Source organism: Heptranchias perlo, chromosome 29 (assembly GCF_035084215.1).
Source record: "Heptranchias perlo isolate sHepPer1 chromosome 29, sHepPer1.hap1, whole genome shotgun sequence".
NCBI classification, from domain to species: domain Eukaryota; kingdom Metazoa; phylum Chordata; class Chondrichthyes; order Hexanchiformes; family Hexanchidae; genus Heptranchias; species Heptranchias perlo.
In genome coordinates, this window is record NC_090353.1 from 22,029,019 (window position 1) to 22,056,427 (window position 27,409).

At 38.0% G+C, this 27,409-nt stretch overlaps 1 protein-coding gene across 1 annotated transcript in view; it reads right to left on the reverse strand.

Moving 5' to 3' along the window:
* The window catches only part of LOC137299686 (unconventional myosin-Vb-like), a 124,641-nt gene that overhangs the window by 18,749 nt on the left and 78,483 nt on the right, over positions 1-27,409 (reverse strand). Inside the window, exons 22-29 of the mRNA XM_067968624.1 lie at positions 26,890-27,123; positions 24,236-24,329; positions 22,623-22,771; positions 19,717-19,950; positions 16,290-16,387; positions 7,996-8,194; positions 5,307-5,388; positions 4,203-4,358 (exon numbers count right to left, since the gene is read on the reverse strand). Coding sequence (XP_067824725.1) covers positions 4,203-4,358; positions 5,307-5,388; positions 7,996-8,194; positions 16,290-16,387; positions 19,717-19,950; positions 22,623-22,771; positions 24,236-24,329; positions 26,890-27,123 — 1,246 coding nt within the window. The remainder of the gene's footprint in view (positions 1-4,202; positions 4,359-5,306; positions 5,389-7,995; positions 8,195-16,289; positions 16,388-19,716; positions 19,951-22,622; positions 22,772-24,235; positions 24,330-26,889; positions 27,124-27,409) is intronic.

The following is a 27,409-nucleotide window of genomic DNA, read 5'->3' on the forward strand; positions in this document are numbered from 1 at the left end:
AGGTCATAAATATAAAAAAGTCACTAAAAAATCCAATAGGAAATTCAGGAGAAACATTTTTACCCAAAGAGTGGTAAGAATGTGGAACACTCTACCACAAGGAGTAGTGGAGGCAAATAGCAGATACATTTAAGGGGAAGCTGGATAATCACGAGGGAGAAAGGAATAGAAGGTTATCCTGATAGCATTAGATGAAGTAGGTGGCTGATGTGGAGCATAAACACCAGCATAGACCAGTTGGGCCAAATGGCCTGTTTCTGTGCTGTAGTTTCAATGTAACTATTTTAAGAGCAGCAATGGAGTGGTCTGTGTCCTGGCCAACATATACCCTTGAACCACTTTGGGGTGGGGGTAGAAAAAAAATTAACCTGTCCTGGTTCCTGAACACTATCCAGTAACTGCTACAAAGGTGTGCATGTTTGGACAGTCATGACCTCAGTGTTTGAAGCAAATCCACCCGATAGGCCAAAAATTGTGCAGCACCATTTCTCAGTATTGGAATGCCAAGCTTTAGGCACAAAAAACTCATTTGTGAAATTTAAAAAAAAATTATAGAAATGCTCGATAGTTTACAGTTCGGATAGCTATTTCATTTATCATGCATTCATCTAGCACAAGTGGAACTACAGTTACCACCCTCAAATCATGTGGCAGAGGCAAAAGATGTCCCATCTTAATGTAATTTTTTCTACATCTCAAGGCCTAGAAAAATCAAAATCTAAAACAATGTACTTAGTATATACAAAAGCCAATCAGGATACTGCTTATAAAGCTCAAAGGTAATCTAGTTTTTATACAACAGAGCTAATGAAAAAGATCATTCCAAGTTGCAAATTCAATGGAAAACAGCCAATGACCTTTGGAATTTAAAAATCAATTACATTAAATATGACATTAAGCCATAAATTTAGTCAAAGATTTACATTACTAAATCAGACTCATGTACACAGTGTATACTAAATACTTATTTTTAAACCTTGCTAGTTTACTAGCAGAATTTCATTGCAAAACAGATATTCTATATATAAAAAAATCAGTACAGCAAACTTTACTTAACAGATTCCCCACTGAGGCAACAGATTGACGGCATTTCAGTCTGAAAACTATGCAGTTTAAATTAAAGTATTATTTAGTACCATTTGACTTTTCAGACCTCAACATGGACTGGATGTTTTATGCAAAGAGCAATCCATCTTATGGCAAGATAACACAAGATAGGTTTCTCATTCTATCTGGCCCATTCACCCTCTTTCTTTACACAGCATGTACAATTGCCCTATTATGGTTTTTACCCTACATATTTAATCTCAGCAGCTCATCCCTGTCACCACAAGGCTAATTGGCCAAATTATTCATCCTTCACAAGTCATTTCCACAGTCGAACCCCATAGCCTCAGCAGCTCAAGAGCTATTGAATCCCATGGAGTAACTGTTCATTTTTTTGATGTAATCTTATCCTTAAGATCTTTAATTTTGTTCCTGATTAAAATTAAAAGCAGCATTAACTGTTTTTCTGGTTGCCTGTAGAAAATATTTCTTACCCTCAGGTGGGGGTTGGAGGAGAAAGTGAAGGGGAATTTCTTCTACTTTTATTCATTATTTGAAACTTGTTAATTTTGCACTTGTATCCTGTCACAGACCAGGTTAAATTACATCCAGTATCCTCTCTTCAGAATTTAATAGATTTAGATCATGTCCTCTCAAATTTTCAATGGAGGCCAGGAAAGGGGGATGGGGGGGGGGGGTGCGGGGGAGATAAAAAGAGGAAAGAGGGGTGGGTGAAGTGGGAAAGTTCAGTTCTGCAGTCTCTTCATAACTGAGCACCAATCCCCAGACTCATCATGATCACTCTCCTCTAAACAAAGCTCCTTTGATGTTCAGGTAATAACCCTTATGAACCATTTTCATTCCTTGAACAGGTATAACAAAATATTCTTAAATCCTCTAGTGAATATTCTTCTGGATTGTACTCAAACTCAAGTCCGGGAGGTGAAAGGGCAGTATAATAGCCCATTATAAGGATTGTCTCTATAAAGATACTTCTCCATATCATTTGTAGAACAGTAGGGGACCCAGACAGAGCCTTTGCAGAATGTCACTATTCCAGGATCTGACAAAGCCTCTGCTATGCTACCAGGAATTGAATCTACCATGGATTTTATCCAAGCAGAAATAAAACTATTTATTGGCAGTTAATTGCAAGTTGCAGAGTAATTTAACAGACAGGAAATATCAAATTTTAACAATAAAAAAACAATTATGCACAACAGGTGTGATGAGCCACCTGCTGATAAACAGTTGGCAGACTCCTATCACACCACAGTCCTACTCCAGATAGTTAGGTTTAATGAAAAACATCAAGCAACATTTTATAATTAGGTTTGGAACCACTTATTTCAGGCTTCCAAAAAAGTATACAGGACCAAAAAAGATTACAAGATAAACCTGAATATAACAAAAAAAACATGGGATAAAAGGCCATTTTCATCTATTAAACCATTCACCAACTGAATTATAACCTCAGTGACTAGAATTTATGCAGGGATGAAGTTCTACATAAATACTCCCCAATCCCAATGGAGAAAACCCCCCCAAAAAATCCAAAGTAGCAGCTCTACACCATTCAACCCTAGAATATGTTCCCCCCACCCCCCTCACTCCTTACAGACAACCTCACCCAGCATTACATAAATCATCAGGAAAGGGTTGGAGGCTCAAACCAAATGTTACTTGTTTCAACATAGAAATTTGTGTTTTTGGACTTCTGTGTTTAAGTAGCGTGGCAACAGTGAATATATGAATCACTTATTTTCTGGAATGACAGCAGCATAAGGCAAGATACTGAATTTCAGCTTTTAAAAAGAACTAACAGGTTGTTAGGTTAGATTCTAGATGCATCAGTAAGTTACATGCTAGAAGGATTTGGATCAATGTTAACTTTTTCCACAAAACAGCCTATGCCTTGATTACATAGCCCTCAGCATCAATGTTTGCAAAATTAAATCCATTCTTTTTGGCACCCATATGCCTCAGCTTCAACCTTCTTGATACCATTTCAGGCTAATTCTAGAGATGGGAGAACCTCAGTGCACTGCTCAACTCCTTCCCCACAACCAGTGTTACCAAGATTTTTTTTTCATATCCCCAAACATTGTTTATCTTTACTCCACCTGCCAAACCCGTACTTTTATTACCTCGAGTCAATTTCTCTGTTAGACATACTTCACCCTCTGCAAATAACTCATTTAGAATGCCACAACCAGTATTCTTGCCTGCACAAAATCCCACACTCGAATCACCCATCTTCAGCACCTCCATTCATCCTCACTTTTAAGCCCCTCCATGCCCTCACTACGTGTCAGCGGGTTTAAGTGAGCAGATCAGGCTCCAATGACATCATTGGATGCTTTCAACTGCCTGGGCCGTAAGCTCAGGAATTCCCTCCCTAAACCTCTCCGCTCCACTACCTCTCTCTCCTCAAAGATGCTCCTTAAAACCTATGTCTTTCACCTCTCCTAATATCTCATGTGGCTCGGTGTCAAATTTTGTTTGATAACACTCCTGTGAAACTCCTTGGGACATTTTACTACATTAAAAAGTGAGGTATGGGGGTGCAGTGGTGGCGGCTTCCCGGCCAGGTCAAACCTAGTATGAACAGAAGCCAGGTCCAGAAGAGACTCAGCAAGATAATTTTTGTTTTAAAAAAATCAGTTTCCTCATGCACCAGGATTAGGAGTGCTCCTCTGCGTCCCACAAGGAAACCTTGGACTACTTTCCCCCAGACCATGATTCTCTCCCCAAAGCATTTAACCTTGTGTTGTGGACCTTTTCTCTGGGTCCCGAGACACTGCTTCTTGCTGCCCGATTTTAATGGTTGGACAGCAGCTTCCTGCCAACTTAGCAACCATTTTGGTCAGGAAGTCAGAAAGCAGCATGTTACTGAGGCCCAGACATTAAAATCCTTCATGCCACTGCTCCCAGACAAGCAAAACGCTCATTAGGCTCTGTTCCTGCTTGGGAGTTAAAATCAGGCCCTGAGATTTTTTTAAAATTCTGTAAAATGACAGCTTCTTTCTTGATGGTTAAAAAAGCAATTAAATCTAGCTAGAAAGATCTGCAAATATTTTATCAAGTTTAGAAAAAATAGCATTCCTTAAGCCTAACAATGCAATTCAGTCAGCTATTAAAAGGCACAATCTTACCAGTGATAAGGTTCCTGATTAAGTGAGCTTCATTTTCTTTTCTGCATTCCAACATGCCCTGGAAATCCTTAGGTTTCCACGAGATGGCAGGTAGGTTAGGTAGTTCATACACCTTGGACTCAGTGACATATTTTAGTTCTCCTGAGGACTGATTGGCTGAGGTTGTCAGCCAAACATAAAAATAAGGACAAGATTAGAACAAATCTCAGACACAAACACAAATGACGACTGCAGTCAAAAGGGACATTTAGTTAGGCCAAACAGTTAGTGGTTTGGGTCAATTATAATCTGAGTTTCAAAACATTTTAGACACTATATCCTGAACTGAAGTACTGCAAGCAAATAAAGGATTTTGATGCAACTGTGGTAAAGGGTTTCCTGAGCACACTTAACTGCACAATACTTACACTTGTGCTAAATAAATATTGTACATATATAGTCTCAATTATGTGCAAGACTGGCAATTACTTTTAAAAGAAAAACAAAATGCTGGAAATTCAGTGGTTCAGGCAGTATCTGGAATTACTTTTGAATCTGGCTGACAGTTATTTGAATCCAACAAGCCTTGGCAACTACTTTTGGGGGGTTATTTAACAAACTGAAGCTGTTTCACAAGCTGATTTGAGTCGGGTTGGTTGGAAACTTTAGGTTAAGCTGGTTTAGCTCAGGCAGTTAGGAAGACTGCAAGAATACTGTTTATGAAAGCTAACTACAAAATAGCTTAGCATATAGATTTTACCCTATTATTATTTTTGTTTGGAGAGCAGGTTAATATATCCACTGTAAGTACATTAGTTATATATTTGCTGGTTTCTCTTTTGTTCAAAAAATTTGCTTAGCAAAGTCCAAAAGAGAGTCTGATGTGATAATCGGCCACTTTTTAAAGATGTAGAATAAATCCAATAGCTAAAGCAATTTAGGGAAAGGCTTTCTGTTCATTATCCTGGGCTCAACATCAGAAATTTAACTATAAATCAGGGCCAGTGAAGATACTGAGATGGAGTAAACAAACTCGCCTATAAAGAGTAGAATAATCTAAAATAACAAAAGACCCCAAAAAATACAACATCTCCATTCAAAATGTTAAATCACAATGAAACATACTTGCACACTCCTTTATGGATCTTAACTGTTTCTTCAGTTTGTGTACGGTTTTATCCTGCTTCTCAACCTGCTCCAATAGATCCTATAGAAAACAAAATTGCTCAGTTGGTTGGGGGGGGGGGGGGGGGGGGAAGAACTGTATATATTATGTTAACCCACAAATAATTTGTTGCATTGATTGAGCAACTGGCAGTATATACTTTACTGGTACATATAAATGAATTCTAGGAGCATTTGCACCAGGCTGCTGTGGCAATTGAAAACCATGATCTAAGAGGAGTATCAGAGACATGGATTATCCTTAATGAGTACAACAACCGAAGGTAGCGCTCAGAAAGGACAGGCTGTACAAGAAAGGAAGTGACGTAACTACATCCAGGACAACTGGGAGATAAAGGAAAGAGTCCATCACAACAGGATAAGCTTTATAATGAAAATAGTCGATATGAATGTAGTACAAAAGGAGGAAAAGATCATTCTGGAGGCACGCTATAGTCTACCGGGTAAAAACAAAGCATAGATCACTGAGAGGATATGGATATTTTAATGAGGGACTTCAACCAACCGAATAATGCCCAAGTGGTCTAGAAGTTGAGCTACTTAAGGTAATCCATGATAGCTTTCTGACTCAATACATTAGGAATGTCACAAGAGACAACTTATATTTGACCTGGCTCGGATGGCATACTGGCAATAGAAACCATTGGAAACAAATGTTATTCAGCATTTCCACTGCTGGTGAGTATCAGTTGATTCCTGCTGCAAGGTCTAGTGTAGGGACAGTTCCATATTCAGATGCAATCTCCCCCATCCTAAATAAACTGTCCCAACACTCATGGCTAAAAAATGGCCATTTGGTTAAAGCAGGAGAGATGCTGGTACCCAAAGAACAGTACCCAAGTATGAGTAACTACAGTCAAGGAGAAAAATTAGAAAGCAGCTCTCTATGCACTCTGCATGAGCCGACAGGAAATGGGGAAGGATTGGTCTTTATATTTTTATATCCCTCTCTTCCCCCCTCCCCCAATTAATGCTACATCTAGAAATTCCCTTGCCAAAAAACCTCAATCATGTGTTGTTTAGTCAAATTCTGGAACTGGATATTAGTTGTGGGCTTTAAATTACCTTTTGCAGGAATTATGAAAATTAACAGAAAATGGGCTAGGATAACCAAGGCTAAACCATTAGCAGACAGTTAATGACTCCAGAGAAATGGATGTGCTGTCCTGATTGCATGAGTCACTGAGTGTGTCACTGGTGTAGCTAAATCCTGTGAAAAGCAAACTTGGCAATCCATTTTATGCTTGCATCAGGGCTTCCATTTAATGTAGGTAAGCAGAAATAGTATGCTGGATTTCTTCACTATGGTCAAAGTTGTGTTCGAACCATGGTTGCTTTGAAGTGAGACTTCAAGGAGGCATTAAAATTTAAGAGCCCAGAAGACTGAATTACATTTAAATAGGTAGCTTGTGCTACAAACAGTATAAAAAAGCCAATAGCTGTATATTACTGTTCAGATTAATATAAAAATGGTTAAAAAGAAAAAGTTCTCCAATGCAGCTGGTGACTGATCTTTGCATTTGTACAGCAACATTTCTGCTCAAAGTGATTCAAATGCACGAAAACGCCTCCACTACAAATATCAAAATTTGATGATGCATCTCATTTAGGTTTCTAGAAAAAAAAAGTTCACAGAGTTAAAAATGGCACATTTATATTCACCCAGCCCCCACCATCTACATGCAACATTTTGGCTTTGCCTATTAATTTTGGTATTTAAAGTTAAATACATCTCCCCATGACAAGCTGGTTCGGGAGTTAAGTTATGCAGAGCAGATAGATCCCAGGTTCAATTCCAGTTGTATACTAAACCAAGGAAGCAGCAAGGGTGGTAGAGCTACTCTCAGGTCAGGGAGGGAAGTTGCTGGGGGCAGGGAGAAACATGGTTTGAGTCACCCATGCTGGAAGTGCATATTTGTATATGTCAAGTTAGGACAGAAGCTTCCTTCCTCCCCAGAATATATTAGCAACATACAGTCTAAGCTCACACAGAATATCCATTTGGATATGCTACCAGAAGACAACTTTTGGCAGAAAATCAATTACTTACAATTTTAATATAAACAATTTAAAATACAGAGCATACTGCACATTTCTAAGTTTTATTTTTCTTGCATATTTCATTAAATTAGTGTGACAGCAGAGAAACAGGCCATTAAGTCTGTGCCTATGTTTTAGTCTAACCTCACTCCCCATAACCTTTAAATATTACTGGTTTTCAGATTTATGATCTCTGCTACAGCAATGGTTTGTGGTGTAGATTTCCACATTCTAGACAGGTGTTAAAAAAAATATTCTGACTTCCTCTTAAATTTGTGTCTCTTGCCTATCAGTAGAAACAATATCACTACCACATCATAACCTTTCGTAATCTTGAAGTCATCTATTACTGAAGACCACTGCTTAAATCACTGAGAAAAGTCTCAATTCCCAAGTCTTGCTTCATAACTAAGCCCTCATCCCTGGTAACATGTCAATTTCACATACATTTCATAAAGAGACAAAAATCCATAGGACCTTGTTTATATATCTTAAGCTTTGATATTGACTAACAACCAACATCCAAGAATAGGATATTCAACTGTCAAATAGGCACACAGAACAAAAATGCCTCTATAAATGGTATTACCATGTTTTCACTGATAAGTCGTGTAATTTCCTGCTGTAAACCAACTTCAATTTGTGCCTCTGATGGCAGCTGCAGCACCCGAGCAAAATTCTGCTGCTGCTTATTCAACTCCTCTTTGAGGGCTCTGGCTTCAATTTGAAAAGTTTTCATTTCTTTCGCATACCGTGCCTTCTGTTCATGCAACTGGTCCATGAGAAGTCTGAGAGAGAGAGAGAAAAAGTTTAAGCTGGTGACAAAGTATCTTGTGTAGCCAATTAATCAAGTCAACTTTAATCTTGGGGGTGGGGGAAGAGAAAGGAAAGGGACAGAGGCATAACAGAAAAATAAAGCAATATGAGTTGCTTGAGGACCAGTTAAAAAAGATGAATGTGTCATAATATGCACACTTTTTTTTAAAAATCAATAGTGGAGCACAGTAGTTAAAATCCCCCAATGGAGTTCAGCTTGCCTACCTTCCAGTCTAAGTGACAGCTTCTTAAAATTTACTACAAACCGAAAGAGCACACAGGAGTGTATCTGACACAAACCATCCTTAAACTACTGCAATTCATAAAACAAAATGACAATTATGTTTAACCAGTGATAGCCATATAAATAAAATGCCATTTTAATGGGCATGGTTCCAATATCCTTTCTATAACAATGTGGTGAAAACTTTACAGTACTCCAACTGTGACTAATCATGATCCAAAATCCCATTTTCCCTTTCTATAACTTGTCCCACCTGCAATCCTGCTTTTTAAAAAAATCTGTATATTTGCACCCATGGGTCTCTGCTCCTTCACTCCATTGAGAATTTTACTGTTTAGTGTATATTTCCATTCTCTATTTACCATAAAACCTACAACTTCACATTGAACTGCATTTTCCACACATCTGCCCAATTGCCTAACCTACTTATTTCACAAAGTAAATATGGATGAGGAAGGCTATTCGACCCATCTTAGTCCATCCATCAAGATCCCACTGTCTTTCTTCCCCCCCCCACCCCACCACTATTGTAACATCCAATTGTTTCTTAAATGATTCCAGGATTTTGCCTCCCCTACTATATTGAAAAGTTTAGTCAACAAAATGATCACACTTTGTGAAAGATTTCTTAATCAATTCTGAAGTTACCTTTTACTCATTTGAACTTGTCCCCTAGTTCTACTTCTGCAGTTTAATTTGAAGTAATAATTCAGATCAGCTTTTTAACTCTTAACAATCTGTCCTTCTCCAAAATGTGCAACATCCTTTAATTTGAGTTTACCAATAAATTTGATATTGGTCTCCCTACAATCATGTCCAAAATCACTCATGTATACAGAGAATGCAAGAGGTCCAACAGATCCTTGTGGCACACAAGCTTCAGGACCATGATCCTAACATCTAGCACTTTGCAATCACAATCCTTAATTTTCTATCTTCATAGTACGAACACACGTACCTGGCCTACATCTGTTCTTGGCTGGATTTATTTAGGCCGCAAACAAAAAGGGACCTGTGCTATGAGGTCAGGAGCTAGGTTCTAGGCAGTCATAGTCAAAATATTGAGTTTACATTTGTAATGTGACCTGGTGCTCCAGATAGATGAAAAGCTAGTGTCCAGGTCAGTTCAATTAAACTGAACAGCATTTACTTGTATTGTTAACACCATGCACCCTCAAGAGCTTTTCAGAAATCAATGGCTGCACCCAGTCACAAATTACCATCACAAGGGGGTCAATACCAAATTATGTAAACAAAAAAAGCACTATAAAATTTCAAAACCACTTATGCAAATACGGGAATCAGAATACCAACTTCACTGAGACAGCTCTTCACTATATTACAGCCTTAAATTTTACTTCTAAGCTGCAAGTTTCTAAACCCTGTGGTATTTAATATAAACCACTTAACCCATTTCCATAGTAAATATGTTGAGTGATGCACTCCTTTTAGACATGGTACTGCTAGAGACTGAAGAGTGCAAGTTATAAATCTTAAATGATAAAACTTGACTGAATAGGCAGTCCTTGGCAGGTGTCCTCTGTATGGTGTAAAATGGCAGCAGGGAGAGATATACTAGAAGCCAGATCAATATCACAAGTCAGACATGTTGACACAATGTTAACCACTTGGTATCATATTTTCGGACGCTTCCTCCTTCGTCAGGTGAGTGTAGGACACTCACCTGACGAAGAAGGAAGCCTCCGAAAGCTTGTGATTTCAAATAAAACTGTTGGACTATAACCTGGTGTTGTAAGACTCCTTACATTTGTCCACCCCAGTCCATCACTGGCATCTCCACATCATGGTATCATATTGGCTTTGTATTCCCCACTGCAAGTTTTTTTTGGGGTGAAGGGAAAAGGAAGAGCCAGGTGAGGAACTGAACATCATTCTAACTTTTTAAACACTCACACTGGAAATTTCCTTGGGAGTTCTTCTGATTGGCCACCTCAACTTTGACAGAAGCCTCAGATACATGTGTAAACAAAGTCCCCACTGCTCCTCTGAAGTGACTGGCCAATCGGGAGAAATTCTTAGCCCAACCTTAAATGATTGACCAAGTCTGATATTTTCACTTCCCATGTAGCCATCTTTATGGTTTAAGCAAGACTGCCAATTCTGTGGCAAGCAGTGTGGAATTATAGTCAGTTCAGGGCTGTGGACTTGGAAATGACAGAAAACTTAGTTGAGACTACCCAAAGTTAGAATGTTTTCAGCTAAGGGAAAGGAAGCTTTCATTCCCTCAGTCTGGGCTAAATAGACATCCAGGTTACAAAAGATAAAAAGGACAGTGAGGAGGGTCTCTGCTTGTATATACTGGTGTGGAGATATCAGTGGGTGGATGGAATGCAGCTCTGGTGCTGCCTGACCAGCCTAGCATTGCTCCCCTTTCCATTCCAAAAAAGAGCAAAAATACAGGTAAATACCCAATGGGAAACTCACTGTACTCCATCTGAAATGGTAAGGTGAAAAATGGGCACCATAATGACTGGTGGAGAAAGTCATCTAGAACAGATTTATAAAAAAAACACTAAAATGAAGAAATGCAATTACTGAAAACAAAACTGCTGAGCTCTTCAAATTCAGTGCCTAGTAACAAATAATAGAATCGCTATATCACAATGGGGACAAGAACAGTGTTACGAGGAACAAAGCGTATTTATGGCAGTTGGAACAGATGGTGTAAGCAGCAGTGGATCTTACACTGCAAAGCATCTAAAAAACACCTGGTAATGCAAATAGCACTGCACCAGATTACCAAACTGCAGAGGCAGAAGTTAAACATGGAAAATTAGATATACAAATCACACCAAAAACACAAAAATTACTTGTAACATACTGTGATTGCTGCTATGTTACTGCATTTGTAAATTTATTTAAACCGTTCTTGTCATTTGCTGCATTCAGTTGCCAAAGTAGTCAAAGTAACTTACATTTTGAAATAGTCAAATGTATCAAGACATGACAACTCAACAAATGATGCATAGGACACAATGAATTCAGAAACTATTCCACAGCGATGGATAGCAACGATTATATAACTTTTTTTTTAAAAACAGCATTTCTAATCATGTGGCTGACTACAGAAACAGAGCTATAAAACAGTGATGGAGACAACTGTATACTGTTGTCTGGCAAGTAGTAGCCTCAAAAATCAAACATGCTGTTCTTAGAAACAATCCCAGTACCTTCAAATCAATGTTTTCTGGGGCGACATTCATGGCAGTACATGAACACCATGACATTGTTTAAAAGTATATGAAAAGCTTGGTACTTGCACATTAAGAATTATCATAATCATGAACTAGAAAATGAATTTACATTTCTAAGCTACTTGTACTTGTATAATAGATATGCCGCATAGCAAACTAGTAAAACAGTTATACTTCAAGGTTCTTCGATGGCTATTTTTCTGGCAGTTAGCAGCTGATCATACAGACCAGGAAGGACCCTAATTTGATCCCAGTCTGTGTTCCAGGGGTGCTCCAGTTAGCCTTAGTGCCTCTGGTTTAGGGAGAAATCCCACATTCAAGCTCAAAAAAGACATGCAATTATATAGCACCTTTCATAACTTCAAGGATATCCCAAAGTGCTTTAGACCAAATAGGTACTTTTGAAGTGTAGTCACTATTGTAATGTAGGAAACGCAGCAGCCAATATGCATACAGCAAGTTCCCACAAACAGCAATGAGAATGACCAGACCTGTTTTTTTTAAAAAAGTGTTGGTTGAGGGGTTAACATTGGCCAAGACGCAACGAGAACTCATCTGCTGCTCTTCATCATGGGATCTTTTACGTTCACCTGAGGGGGGAGGCGGGGCCTCAATTTTACATCTCATTCAAGAGTCCTCTCTCCCAGCACAGACACGATGGGCCGAATGGCCGGCTTCTGTGCCGCAACTTTCTACGATTCTATAAGTATGGGCTATCAGCTTGGATCCTATGCTCAAGTCCCTTGAGTAAGACTTGAACCCACAACCTTCTGACTCAGAGGCAAGAGTGCTACCACTGAGCCACAGCTCACATCTACATTAAGATCCCAGTTAGGAACTAGACACACGTTTTTGGGTACAACTTCCATTTAGCTCACAAAACAAAGTAAATGAGAATGACCGGCCCCAAAACTAATTACTCTTGAAAGGATGTGACAGCAGTTACATACACTTAGATACCCAGACTGAACACTGCTGGTATTCCAGAATATAAATGCACGTTGCAAGTGATGGCGAGAAACAGCCTAGCTAGTCAACATTTTGCAAATTTCCACTACTTGATATTATAAGCTTGGTTTGTAGACATTTTCCCATAATTAAGGGAAGATCTTGGTCGAGCAGTTGATGCAGTTAAGGTACAGCACACAGGCAAGATACAGAGCACAACTGTTAGCAGGTCAACATTTCTGATCTTTGACTTCTAACTGTTCTTTCATTCCTTCCCCCAAATTTTGTTCAGTCCTATTAAGGAGCTACTTCATCTTTCAATTCTCATAAGGGTCTACACCCAAAATGTTAACCTGTATTTTCTCTTCACAAGTTCTGATGGACCAGTTGTGTATTCCCACTATCTGGTATAGGAACAGCCATTTTCTTTTTAAAAAACATACCCTCAAAATCCTGCATCATGTAAATATGCTACTTTCCAATGAATCCAAGCAGAAATCGATTGCAATCCACCAGAGTCTTATTTTTTCAATTATTGATTTCTTGGTACTAGATTTCCCCTATTTGGTCAACTGCCTAGCAACCAGAGTGCGATTAGGTGATACATTTACACACTCACCCAGCAGCTGTAAATTTGCAGGTTATAGTATATTGCTTCTTGGGTTTGACTCAAAGCAGACTTCATCTGCACAGTGCACTCAGTTGGTATTTAAAATGTAATTGCAATAGAAGATATAGCCAAGGTACCCTGGGTCCAAAGGATGCATTCAAGGTACCACATCCCAGCTGAACCTGTTAGTTTTTAAAAAATCTGGCTTATTTTTAGATGCATCTGAAGCTTCACTGGAGTAAACCAGCTTCAAAAGCTCCAGTACCCCATACCTAATGGATCATTATTCAAACGGGTTCATTGTCTTCACAGCCAGAGGATGCAACCAACCTTACAGCCTCCCTGCCTACACAATCCATTCAAGGAAATTTACTCAAAAATAAAAGGATTTTTTTGCTGACCTCCCCTCAACTTTGTCAGTTTGCCTCCTCCCTCAACCCCTGCCGAAACTACCTCCTGTGTTAATTAAAATCACTGATTTGTCCCGTGAGAAAATAAACAAACATTCAGCATGCAGCTGTAGGCCTCCCACCACTGGTGCTGCTATGATGCATCCACAAGCCCATCGCTCAGCACTTCTCACCTCAAATCTCTACACCCTTCAGTCCCACCATAAATAGAGTTCTTGTGCCTCACCCAACCCCACAAGCTTGCTTGTTCCCAGCCCTACTCCTGGACCTCTCCTCAACTTCCTACCAGCCTGCAGCCTGCTCCCTCCAGCCAAGTTTGGTCCTTTTGCACCTTCTCTCCAATAACCACCAAGTGCTGGGAACCATTTTTACAGGAGTTGGCACTGCAGTGAACTCTAAACCAGGGACCAATGAAAAACAGTTTCTTCCCACCATTAAATGTTGTCCCCTTTTTCTGTTTGATTTATTTTCTACAGGCACTCTTGAAATCTGCTCAAACTTAGTTGCCCTTAAGTCAGTGTTGTCCAATACATTAGCCACATGGGGCTAATTGGGAATCCAGATATGACTAATTGTATTTATTTTGTAAATAAGAGTAATAGACCCAGTCGTTGGGCGTATGATCTCAATACTCATTCACATGGCGTATATGCGTGTACTTTAACCTCTATTTGTTGGCAAAATGGCAAGACATAAAGCAGTGTCCAAGTGTTTTGCTTCCTTGATTACTGAACAGTGGTATATGTTTAAGTAAATATTCATGTGAGATACATTTACCTGTGAGAGTCCATTTAAGGTGTTTTCTACTAAAATTAGTGCATGTGGCTAAAATTGCATCACTGCCTTAAGTCAGCAAACACTGGGAGCCACCTTTACAGGAGTGAGGGGTCAGGGTGAACTCAAATCAATGCAAAACCTCCTTTAAAAAGGCCTCTCCATTCTGATTTCTTTCCCTCCCTCTCTCCACTGATTTCCCCTTGTCACATGCCTCATCTTCCCTCCATTTGCTCCACGAGTTTCATCTTGCTGCTCCTTTCAGCGTTCCCAAAGTTTCTCTTTTTAAGTTTACATTTAGTTTTACAATGCCCAGTTTCTCATCACGTTTACAAAACCAATTTTACATTATTTCTCAACCCCTTTCAATTCTTTACATGGACTCAAACGATCCTACTTCACTTACCATGTATTTACATTTGGAACTATTCTTTCACCTTTGCCACAAACAGCTTTTCACCTGGAGTTTATTATTTGAGTTTTACACTGATTATTTATTTTGATTATTTCAATACTCCTTCAAACTCATTTATATTTTAGTTTTACAATAATTAATTTTTAACCACAAAACACCTTCATCTATATTTTAAACATCTATATTAATGCTCTTCCATAAACCACATATTTCCTCTAAATATCACTTCCTTCCTGTAACAGTTCCTCCCCACCTCAAAACCTTACAGTTGCTACAAAAAGTGTGTTTGAAGTCAGCAACTCAGTAAGCAATGCCTCAGAATATTAGTTAGAAGCTAAGAAATAAGGGAAAACTACATATCATTCCTAAAAAATCACTACAAACTGTTTAACTACCTTCTATAAAGCAAAATTAGGAGCTTAGAGAAACCTCTCAAAACTGACTGAGGCCGGGGGGGGGGGGGGAAGAGAGAGGGGAAGAAACTGGTCTCACACACAGGTGAGAAGCTTTATATAGCATGGGAGCAGGTGGTCACTTGTGGTGCAGTCTCAATTATGTTATAACCAAAAATTATAATTAAGCATTTGATTTCTCCAGAACTAAACTAAGATTGGATAAGAACACATGCAGTATGTGAAGAAACACACTAGATTAGGGCAAGAAATTGGAGCATGTATGGTATCTGTGCAACTTTGCCCCAGCAAGAAGCCTCAAAGCTTGAATTTCCAATCTATGTGTCTTCATGGGCGAGTGACATGGAGCCTCAGGGCTCCACACAGTTAAATCCACATTCCCATTAATTTGCATCCCTCATGCTGCAGATATTAACAGATCATCAGAATTACGATCCACCAGTGCTTTCTACAAGACTCAAACAGGAGGAGGATAGATTTAAGAGGTGTTCAAAATTATGAAGTTTTTTTTTTAAAAAGAGCAAGTAAGGAGAAACTGTTTCCACTAGCAGAAGGGTTGGTTACCGGGACACATTTACGATAATTGGAAAAAGCAGAGGGGGAGGAGATTAGGAATTTTTTAAAAAAAAACAGCAAGTTATGATCTGGAATGTATTACCTGAAAGGGTGGTGGAAGTAGATTCAATAGTAACTGTCAAAAGGGAATTGGATAAATATTTGAAAAGAAAAAAATATGTAGGGCTGTGGGACTAATCAGATAGCTTTTTCCAAGAACCGACACAGGCACAATGGGCTGAATGGCCTCCTGTGCTGTATGATTGTATGATGCTATGATTCTTGGACAAACCAGCAAGTAGTAAATGAATGCAAATAAGATGAGTTGCCTGGGGCTGCATGTGCCCTACGGGTCAGTTTAACTACACCTACCTGAAGAAAACGGAAGGAAAAAAAAAAACATGAAATTGTCACATTTCAAACAAGTGTTGTCCTCAATTACAATTATGAATCTGCTTCTGCTCCAAGTTCCCATTCACTCACTTGTTGGCCACACGAACAGCATCATAAGCACATCGGAGATCCTCCTCAGACATTTTATTTCCATCTTTAGGTAATCCAAATAGATCTGCCATAGTAGCCTGTAAACCAAAAATACTCCATTAACTGCAGAATATGTAGCCATTGTAGACAATTGAAAAGGACTGCGCAAAAAGGCAACATCTTTTTACTACCTATGGTATTTTGACTTAAGCCTCAAATACCTAATAAAACTTATTTATCCCATTAAGTCATTGGACTTACAAGGTACAATTGCCTCTTGAAACAAAACTGATACCAGTGTTTACAAATTCCCCATCAATAGAGAACCACTATAATATGGGCACAATTGTGTGTGCATCAACATTTTAAAGATGCACTGTGGTTTCATTATTTCAACTCTTCATCCCTCCCGCTCTAGATTTTGCTTTTATTAACTGTTTCTTTTCTTGTATTTCCTACCACTCTGGGAGCTGAAACTGGCTTGAGCTATTCTCTTCAAAGTACCTAATTGACTCAGTTTGAACAGTTGTAGCTTTTTAAATTATCTCCAAAAGAGATACTGGGACTTTCCGGATTTGTGCAACAACATAAGTGAACAAACTTCGGCATGTTTGTTGAAAAGTATCTTCATTCCTCCCACAAGCTTTGCAGACAACCAAGCAAAACTTGAAAATTCTGCATAGTATTAAGCTTGGTAGAAGATTTCAGCTGTAGCTAGATTTTTAAACTTCTTGTATACTATGACTAGATTAAAAAAGATAAACTACACCAAAACTGTACCCCCAACAAACCCTTCATTTTTGGTCAGAAGCTTAATTAGCTGATAACAACCTCATCTTTATTCTGTGTACTTTACAGCCTTCTGGCCTAAACATTGCATTAAACAACTTAACTGCTGCTCCCATTTTCTCTCCGACAGCAGGTCCTGATAACAGAGGACAGAAGAAAGTGGAAGTGGTGTGGGCTGGAATTTGGGGTGGGGGATCTCCTGTCGGTCCATGGCCGGTGGGATGGTCCCCACCACTGGGGTCTACCTGCCTTTTTCCTGGGCCATGGAAGTCTGCTGTGTCAGATTTTCCATGCTTCCCCCCCACCTTTGCTATCCTGCTGTAACTATTTACATCTCCTCTAGACCCATTGCTTGTTCCTAGATTTGTCTCTTGCACCTTCATAACTTTTGTCACTTAATCACTCCTGTCCTCCACCTCATCACAGGCCTCTCCCATTTGTCCTTTTCTTGTCTCTCCTTTTCCCCCTTCCTCCCTCTCCTCTTTTCTCCCTTCCCTCCCACACTTGCTTAAATGCTGTCCATCTCCAACATCTTCTGTTCTGATGAAAGGTCATTGACCTAAAACATTATCTCTTTTGCTTGAGATGCTGCCTGACCTGCTGAGAGTTTCCAGCATTTTGTTTTTATATGCTATTCCTAACCTGGAAATGCTCCATGCTGACAATGGGTGCCCAAAATTTCCAGGGCAGACATCCTTCATTTTGAAGAATATAAAAATTCACACCAAGGTGAGTGAGTCATTAAAAAATGACCTTTGTGAAATATCTATGCTGAAATAACTTTATCCAATTGATATTCCAAAAAATGGATATAATGAGCAAGGGATTCAATATGTAAATAGGTAACTAACATTAGTATATTATATAAAATGAGTGACTACTATAAAACTATATAGAAAAGCAAAAAAGGTCTTTTTTAAAAATTCCAAAACTCAACTCCAAACAAACAGGGAACTGAGATCTTGCCACTAGACCAATTTGATTGTTTTGCATGCTCATACATCAACTAATTGCAAAAACAAAATCTTAGTAATGTTAATATGAATTTGCCCAATTGACATTGGCACAATAATCCTAGATCAATAATGCCCCAATTTACAAAAGGATTGTAAATACCCAAGTCCTTAATTCTATTGTTGCTGTTTGAGGTTGTCCCATTTAAATAAGCCAAAAAAATCCCTACACTGAGCTTCTGAAAATTGGAATTCAACCTTTGGGAGATACTGTAAAGTTAATTAAACGCATCAGAAATCTCCAGTGCATTTAGCAGAGTTCTTCAAACTTAATGAAAAATTGTGCGACAATTATTGTAGAACAAAAATGAATATTCCATGCCTCAGTACATCTCAATCTTACTTTAGGGCAATAAATTAGAAACTTGTATAAAAATTGGAATTACCTAAAAGGGTTACAGTTTGATTTTGAAGCCAAATCTAAGTGCACAACAAATGCGTCAAGGTCTATTGTAAACAATTTTACAACACCAAGTTATAGTCCAGCAATTTTATTTTAAATTCACAAGCTTTCGGAGGCTACCTCCTTCGTCAGGTGAACGATGTGAAAAATTGTCAACCCCAGTCCATCACCGGCATCTCCACATCAAGGTCTATTGTGTATGCATTTCCCATCCATAATATAAATTCCTTGTATGTTCCTATAAATTGGTAGTATTTTCAGACTACAATGGTTGCTAACCAGCCCATTCCACAAATGAAGACTTGTTACCCAAATACAGCTATCAATATTAAGACACCTTGCTGATAAAAATCTTTACAAGGTTTATAGTACATAAGATCACAAAACAAGTGCTCAGATATTGAAGTTATGCCTGAGGAAGCTTGAAAATGCATCAGTTTCATACACACAATTCCAAAGTTGTATATCTTTGCAGTGTTGAGGAGCTGCTAAACAAAAGCCACTTCAGAAACAATCAAAGGGATGAAATGAACTCAGATTTTCTATAATAGGGCAAAATACCTAATTTCTCCCAGATAGCACAAGTTAGATTTGGGATTTAACTACATGGAAAGTTAGAGATGTAAATCCACATACTACAACTGCCAAGTCATAACATGTTGGTACATCAACATTTTGCCTGTTCCAAACTTTTAATGGAGCTTATATGCTACAAAACCACATTGATCTAGTGTTTCAAAATGTTAATGTATGCCATAGCACAAGAGACCTACACAGAATGAGAGAAATGCAATAGTTTAAAAATGTACAACTGAAGTATGCACTTATTTGAAGCACTCAATTTAAATATCAGCCGTATACATTTTCCTCATACAAAGTTCAGTTTAAAATATCTAAAAGAAGTGGTCGCAAGGGAAAAGTGCCCAAAAGGAAAATCATGCAATTGGACTTTGAATATAAATATGGAATCATTTCAGAAGCAGTGGCCAATGGCATGAAATGTCTGCTCACAAGAGGATCTGCTTGTAGTTCTGGCACCAGCAACTTTTTCCATTGTATCTAAAAATGATTGTCAACAAGTCAAAAGCAAACTGTTAGGCATCCCTGGAGAATATTCTAGGAATTATTTTGGGTTTAGCTGAACCCAAAAGATGCTAAAAAGCATCTGATTGAGCTCTGGCATAGAATTTCTTTTTTACGGCATCAAAAGTACACCACTTACCTTGTTTTTCAAAGCATCAATCTCCTTTCCTGCCATAAGGAGCTGAGATTTTAGCCAAATCTGTTTCTCTTTAAGTATTTCAGTCTCTTCAGTGGCTGCTTTTAGCTGGTTCAGCAGATTGCAACTAGCATCGTTTTGTTCTCTGGTGTCATTTGCAGCAGTATTACCAACTTCTTTCCTTAGCTGATCCAACTCATTCTTTAGTTTCTTGTTCTCGTTTTCAAGCTCTTGATACTAGTAAACATTTTGAAATATTACTGTAGGCTCATTTGTTCACTTTGTACTCTACACTGCAGTAACATTAAAAAATATATTTTTTCAAAGCTTATCAAAGAGATAATCCAGCAAAATGCCAAGTATCTCAAGGATGTTCTTTACATATGTTTCCATAGTTCACACGTGAACAGCCAGCTAGAAAGGAATCTGTATTTGATTTAAAATACACAATAAATGGTAGATTATATAATGCTTCATTGTTACCATTTATCCTCAATGAAGGGTAATAGTGCTATAATCAAATTTGTTACTGTGCAGATCTTGAGAACTAACTCATAGCTAATGATTTGTAAGTAGTGGATGAGACTTATGGAGACAGCTCAACATTATAGCAAAAAGCTTTACAATTCAGACATTTAGAATTCAAGTCGTCACTTCTACATCTGGACAATTCTGTAAAACTGTAAAAGTATGTACAATACCTTAATAATGCTATATGTCTCGGCATCTCTCATTTCATTTAATTATTTTAAAAATTAAGCATGCGGAGTCATAAATGATAATAGCACATGCTAACAATACTTTAAAATACTGGATCAATTTGATTCAAGCCAGGGATAAGTAATGAAGTACAGGTAAAGAGCTGCTAGTAATACAGACTCGTTACAACTATCTGCAAAGATTAAAGCCAGTTTGCTGTCAATTTAAAAAAACCAAGGAAGACTGCACCCCAAAAAACCTGGGTGAATAGAGGGGGATAAAGTTTAATAGTTAGAAATCAGGAAAACAAGGAACTTAAAAAGGCATAGTTAGACCAACAGTTTTTTTTTTGAAAAGGCAGTAGGGCAATAAGTATATCGCACGTGCAGGAGAAGATAGCAGGACCATACAAGAAAAATATATTTCTAAAAACAGATTTTCAAATTATACTCAAGATGCTTCAAAAATTGGGAGTAGTAAAAGAATGTTGACAATCTTTTGAAAGCAAGAATGAAGTATATATTGGCAGCAAACAAAGAAAGCAAAGCAATGGAGAACTAAAGATATTGGAGCAGGTAGTAGATACAGCAAGAGAACATTGATGTAAAAAAAATTGGGGAATAAAGGGAACCTAAACAAAAAAAAGTGACTCATTTGTACACCGAAAGTGATACAAGAACCGTTGATAAAGATGTGGAGGAAGGTTTCGGCAGCAGAAGTGAAATTGGGTGGAGGCGGGCAATAGATAGTGGTAGCTAGAAAACACAGCTCAGGTTAAACAGATCACTGAAGTTGTGCACTATTGGGCTCAACCTAAGTGGTCCCCGAAGGCAGCAGATGGAGTCCAGCACCGAGGTGGTGTTTTTGGTGGCAGCCGAACACAATGGTTTTGGTCTTGATGTTGGAGTTGAAGGAAGTTTTTGCTCATCTTGATTTTAAATTGGGCAGGGTATATAATGGCTGGCCCATCTGATCCCACCAGTTTCACAGCAAGCGGGTTAGGTTAAAATTACCTTGCATATAGTAACAGTTTACATTTCCCTGGGGGAAATTAGCATTGACTACAAAAGAAAGGCATTTTCTTATGTCCAGCTCCTGCTCGATATCTTCTGCTTCTTCCAAAGAGACTATAACTGACAACTCAAATATTGGACAGATTTATTGTATAATCTGGAGCTTGCTAACGTTAAAAAAAGTTGGTCACCTTAAATTCTGAAGTGAGATTTCCTAAACTTCATTTTCAACATAGTAAATGGTTTCTAATAATTAAACCCAGAGAAATGACTTTGGTTCATCTTTCATTAAAATAATTTGTTCCAGGAATGCATCAAAATTAAATATATTTGAGAGAATGCATGATAATGCTTCTGAATAAACAAATTCAAAGAAAAAAAAATCTACCCCATAGAGGAAAGAGGAGATCACAGTCCCTAGGCTAGTAGAGCAGAAAAAAGTTGGCTTAGGTTTCTACTCTTGGTCTCCAAGTGACTCTGCCAAAGAAAAGTGTATTTAGGGAATAGGAGGCAGCTGTGCTGGATAATCCTCAGTCAAACAGCCTGCCAAAGCTCTGTCCACGAGTATCAAAATGCTAAAAAATACCCCAGTACAAGTCATTGCTTTCAGAACATAAGGAACCACTATGTTCTTGGTGAGAGAAAAGATTATCTATTATCAAAACATAGGAAGTCCAGCAGACTCTGAAGCCTTTAAGTTTAAAGTTGATTTTGTACAAGTGCAAAGCCAAAGTAGGTCAAACTATTGCTTCCAGGTGGGCTCACACCCAACAGAAAGGATCAGTTAAGCTGCTTATTTTACATTGTTACAGGGTGAAAAACTCATTATAGTAAAGCAAGAAATGCAGTATAATTGCAGCATTAGTTTGTGGTAGTGCCCCATCACAGAATCTGGTAATTGTTTTTACTCATTGAAGTTCTGAATATTTAAAAGTTATAAAATATTGGGTATATTGCCACCAAATACACAGACAAAATTGCTCTTGCGGCTGTGTAAGACTAATTATTTACACATGAAATTTTGTTACAGATTAAGATAAACTAACATTCCCATTGATCATAAAAAAATCAAGATTCTTAAATAGTCTTGGAGCATACCAGTCTAGATATCTATTGTTTATCTGGTATGTTCAACTAAAAAGTGTTTTTTGCTCCAAATATTTACAATAAGCTTACACAAAACGAAGCTAAAATTACCTTAAGGAAGGTCATTTCATCTTTCAGATTTTCATATCTTTGTTCTAGGCGGGAGAATTCTTTCACAAGGTTCTGGTAGTGGGATCGCTCTCTCTCAAATTCAGCCTGAAACTGATAACTCTTTGATGCCACCTTCAGGGCAATTTGTTCTTTAACACAAAAAAAAGCTTATTTTGTCTACATGCTCACTGCATTGATTTTTTTTGGGGGGGGTGGGGGTTGGGAAAGGAGAGTAAGGTGCAGGAGAAGGGAATGTCTTAAAATGGCAGCGCTCAAAACTTCTATAAAAAAGTGTTTGGATGAAATGCAACCCTTCAATTTTGTGTGGCTATTAAAGCAAACCGTTTGATGAACATGCATCTTTAAATAAAAGTCTACACACTTAGTATTGAATATTGCACTTTTTTTTTAAAAAAAAGCACTAAAAAGTTTCTTTTGTTAAATTCCATTTTTTTCCCCTCCCTTCAAAAAACAACTAATACTGGGACATAGTTTTATGGGGGCCAGTAGCTCTTTGCTACTAAGTGATGTTTGTCATGAGAATCTAGTGACTGTTGATGGTCTCCCCTTGTGTAGAACAGCCTATCTCCCACACATGTTCACTTTCCAGCAGAGGTTACAGGATAGTAAATCAGGAGCAAGAGCCCTAGCTGATTTTCCTCATTTGCCCCCTTTAGCAGAGGGTCACCAAGGAAAACAGTGGTGTCCCCACTCCTAGTCAAGATCAACACAAACCAGTATTCAAACCTGGTACCTTCTAGGCCTGTATTGCTCATTACCAAACAGTGCATTTACCCACTAGAATATTTTTGAATGCATAGTATTGAGGTTCACAAACTATTTAGAAAGAGTGAATTTGTAATATTAGCTTTTGCTGACCAAACCAAACACAAGTGTATGAGTCTTTAAAGGTGCACTCAATTTAAACCCACATTGGCTGATGAACTCAATTTTATTTCATTTCCAAAAGTGACAGAAAAGCAATTAAGTGGCAGAATGCTCCCCACACAGCTAGAAATTAAAAAGTAGCTTCTGATTGCCCCCATTTAAAACATGCAAAGAGCAGCTCTGCTGCATCACTGCCCCAGCCTCACTTAATGAGCAAGTAACCACCAGCTATTCCACAGCTTCCTCATAGAATTTTCAAGGAAGCATCTGGCCACAATGCACTGTGTGTGGGAATCTCATACTTTTTTGGGAATGGGATATATTCAGGAGTGCACCTGTCATTGGTGCAGAGCCGCCAGCTAAGTTTGCTCTATCTTTGGGATGACTATTTATACAGAACTTTTCTTTTAAGAGATTATATAGATGTGGGGGAGTATGCATTGGTTAAAATGTACATAATCTGTGGAAGGAACATACATGGGCTCAATGTCCTTTTCTAGTTTCATGCTTCACAATCTTAACCAAGAAACAATTCATATTTTTGTGCTGATTTTTTCAGTGCTCAGGTCCACTTGGTGTCACACTCCATTTATGTCAAGTATACAGATCTTAATGCAAATGTTGGTATTTATAACACAAAATGGTGCATGGATTTAAATCTGCCAGTAAAGTATGACAAAAAGGAATGCCAATGAATTTTAAAAACCTTGTTTTAAAAAAAATACCTTCAATAATCTTTGACTGCTCCAAAATGTATTTGTTAAGTGCTTCTTTTTCATCACTTAGCTCAATTTTCTCCTTTTCAAGAAGAACAAGACACTGAAAACAAATGAAATAAAAGCTTTTATATTGTCTGAAACATCGAAAAGCTAGTCACAAAGCAATAGCTGCAATTTATAAATTTGATACAGGAGTGATATTTCCAGAACAAATGGGACTCATACAGCCTCACAGTGTGAATGCACACTTGCAAATGAAAAAAAATTAAGCATAATGCTTGCTCAAATCTCAGGACTTTACATGCACAATCAAAACTGTACAGTCACCCAGGGATTTGACAAAATAAAACAACCTACAGAGTTTGAGCAGCATAAGCTTCACTGTAGAGCTGTCAAAATAGAGGAACATATTTTAGGGTACATTTGCACTGCTGCCAAAAGTTTGAGACTGGGATCAATTAACATTCTCCACCCTTAAGGGATTCTGACTTCAGCAGTCAAGTTCAATTTTAAGAACAGTGTTTTCATATTCAAGAGGCTAACCTCCATTTTTTTGCTTCTGGAATATTATTCAGAGCTAGACCCTGGGCAAAAAGTAAATTTTAACTGCACAAAATCATTGTTATTGAAAATTAGTATATCTATAGCTGATGCAATTAGATTTAATACCCCAAATGGACAATCTTCCTTATTTTCCAATTATAATCAAAAAGGGGGAAAAAAGTAATTGCTACAAGTGTGGAGCACTGCAGCAATCACCAAATTGCTGCCCTTTACAATTGAATTGGGGCTGGTTCTTCCTCCTTTGAGCATTACATTGTTCTGTTAATGAATTTAATCTATTTTTTAAAAAAAATATTCATTCTCCGGATGAGGGTGGCAATGGCAAAGCCTGCACTTATTGCCCATCCCTAGTTGCCCCAAGCTTTGATACTGAATACACCACTTCGGAGCGCATAGAAGAGAGTCAATCATGGTGTGGGATTGGAGTCATATAGGCCAGACCGGTAAGGACGGCAAGTTTTCTTCTCTTAAAAAAAGGACATTAGCGAACCAGTTGAGTTTTTATGACAATCCAACAGTCTCATGGTTATTTTTACCGATACCAAAAAACTGAATTTTAATTCTCAAACTGCCATGGTGCGATTTAATCTCACATTCTCTGGCTTAGTCCAGTAACTAAGAACTAAGCTTCCTACAGCCTTAAAACAAAATCAGTTACCTCATTCCTCTACACTGCAGTTTTTTGGCATCAAGACTTTGATCAGAATTCACATTTGTTTTCTTATTTCTTGTAATGTTGTTCAAGTGGCAATTTTGTCAAAGCTTTTGAGTAACCATACTAGCATTGTTCAGTGTAAAAGTTATGCATACATTTTTTTTTTAAAAAGATAATGTGCAAGCCAACATTTAAAATAAAGCTGCAGTAAACTAGTTGCACACCAAAAAATATTAAATTTAATAGTTTACTTAACTATTTGGGCCATTTATCTTTAGACTTTGAAAGATGCCTCTTCAGACTTAATAGGCTAGAATGTTGTGGGTTTCGTCAATAGATTTGGAGACCAATCTGCTGCTACAGACTGACACCATCACTTCATACAAATTTACCTTACTGGGGAACATGACTGGAAAGCTGAAAAGGAAACACTGATTTTATATTGCTAACATTAAATCACCTGTCAGCTTCAAGGTTTTTGTATAGTCTTTTTTAACCCTTTCAAAAACATTTGCCACAGTATTGTCACACCAACTGCTCAGTTCTCATTCTTGAGGATAAGAGTCAATAATCAAACCATATTAAAATGGCAGTAAGGGAACTTTTAAAAAAAAATTTGATTCACTGGAGTGGGGTACAATAGTATTGTAGTTACTTAGTTCAATAGCAAGTTGTGAATCTGAATTCAACAAATCTGAGTTTGTGGGCTGGCACCAGGGAAATTCATAAAAACTACCAGATTCTTGTAAAATCCCAAATGGTTCACTAATACCCGATCCAATCTGCCCTGCTCACAACTACAGTCCCACACTACATGGTTAATGTCCTTTGAAGTGGCCTAGCAACCCATTTAATTGTCAAACAATTCCTATGAAGTACATAAAAGGTCAACCATCACCACCACTACCTGAGGCAACTAAGGCTAGCCAATAAATTTGACCTTACAAGTATTACCCATATCCTATGAATAAATTTAAAAAGCTGAGTTTTTGTTTAAACAACTATTAATTTTAGCCCATCTTATTTCATCTGAGCGTGCATATGTAACGGTGCAAAAAGCACCATTAACTTTTAATTACATGAATCAGTTCTACAGATCAACATTTCCTTCACAACAATTCACCAGGTAAAAGACTTAGAAACAGGGATAGGAATGAATAATGAATAGAAAGACTGATTGCATTTTGGTTCAATTAATACTATTCTCTTAATAGACTAGTATAAAAGAGCTTTCCAGAGTTCTTAGATACCATAATAGAAATCAAATAGCCCTTTTAAATCAACTTACTAAAACCCAGACATCTGCTGAACTATAAGTGCAAATCTATGGCTAACTGCTTAATTTTTTTTTTAAAAACCATAGGAATTCTATGGGATGTACAAGAATAACCTATGGAAAAATTGTAGAGCATAAAAAGGATTAAACTATATACAATCCTACTTCTTTCAATTGAGTTAGGTCTCGAGAAGCTCTAATTTCTGCATTGCTTCTGTCTTTGTGTGCTCTCTCTTGTTCCCCTTGGAGTTTTATGATTTGTTGCTGCAGATTCAAGACTTTAGTTTCTTCAGCTCTAGACTGGAGGCGTTCCATTTCGTTCTTAAATTTCTCCACCTCATTTTTGTGAGAAGCTTTAAGTGCAGTCATTTGTTGTACCAGCACTTTGTTCTCTTTACTCTGAAAATAAATTTACAAAATGAGATGTTATTTTACCAGCTCACATCAGGGGGGGTAATTTTAACCCCCAACGGATGGGTTGGGGGCGGGTGGGAGTTGAAGATAGTTTTTATTGGGGTCGCAACCACAACATTTTCAAACTTTGCATTCCCAATGGGAATGCTTGTACTTTTATGCGCCCACATTAAACCCAGAAGTGGAGCCAGGTTGTGGTCTCGAACCAAAAAAAAACTATTTTCAACTCCCACTCGCCCCCAACCCAGCCATTCATGGGGGTTAAAATTAC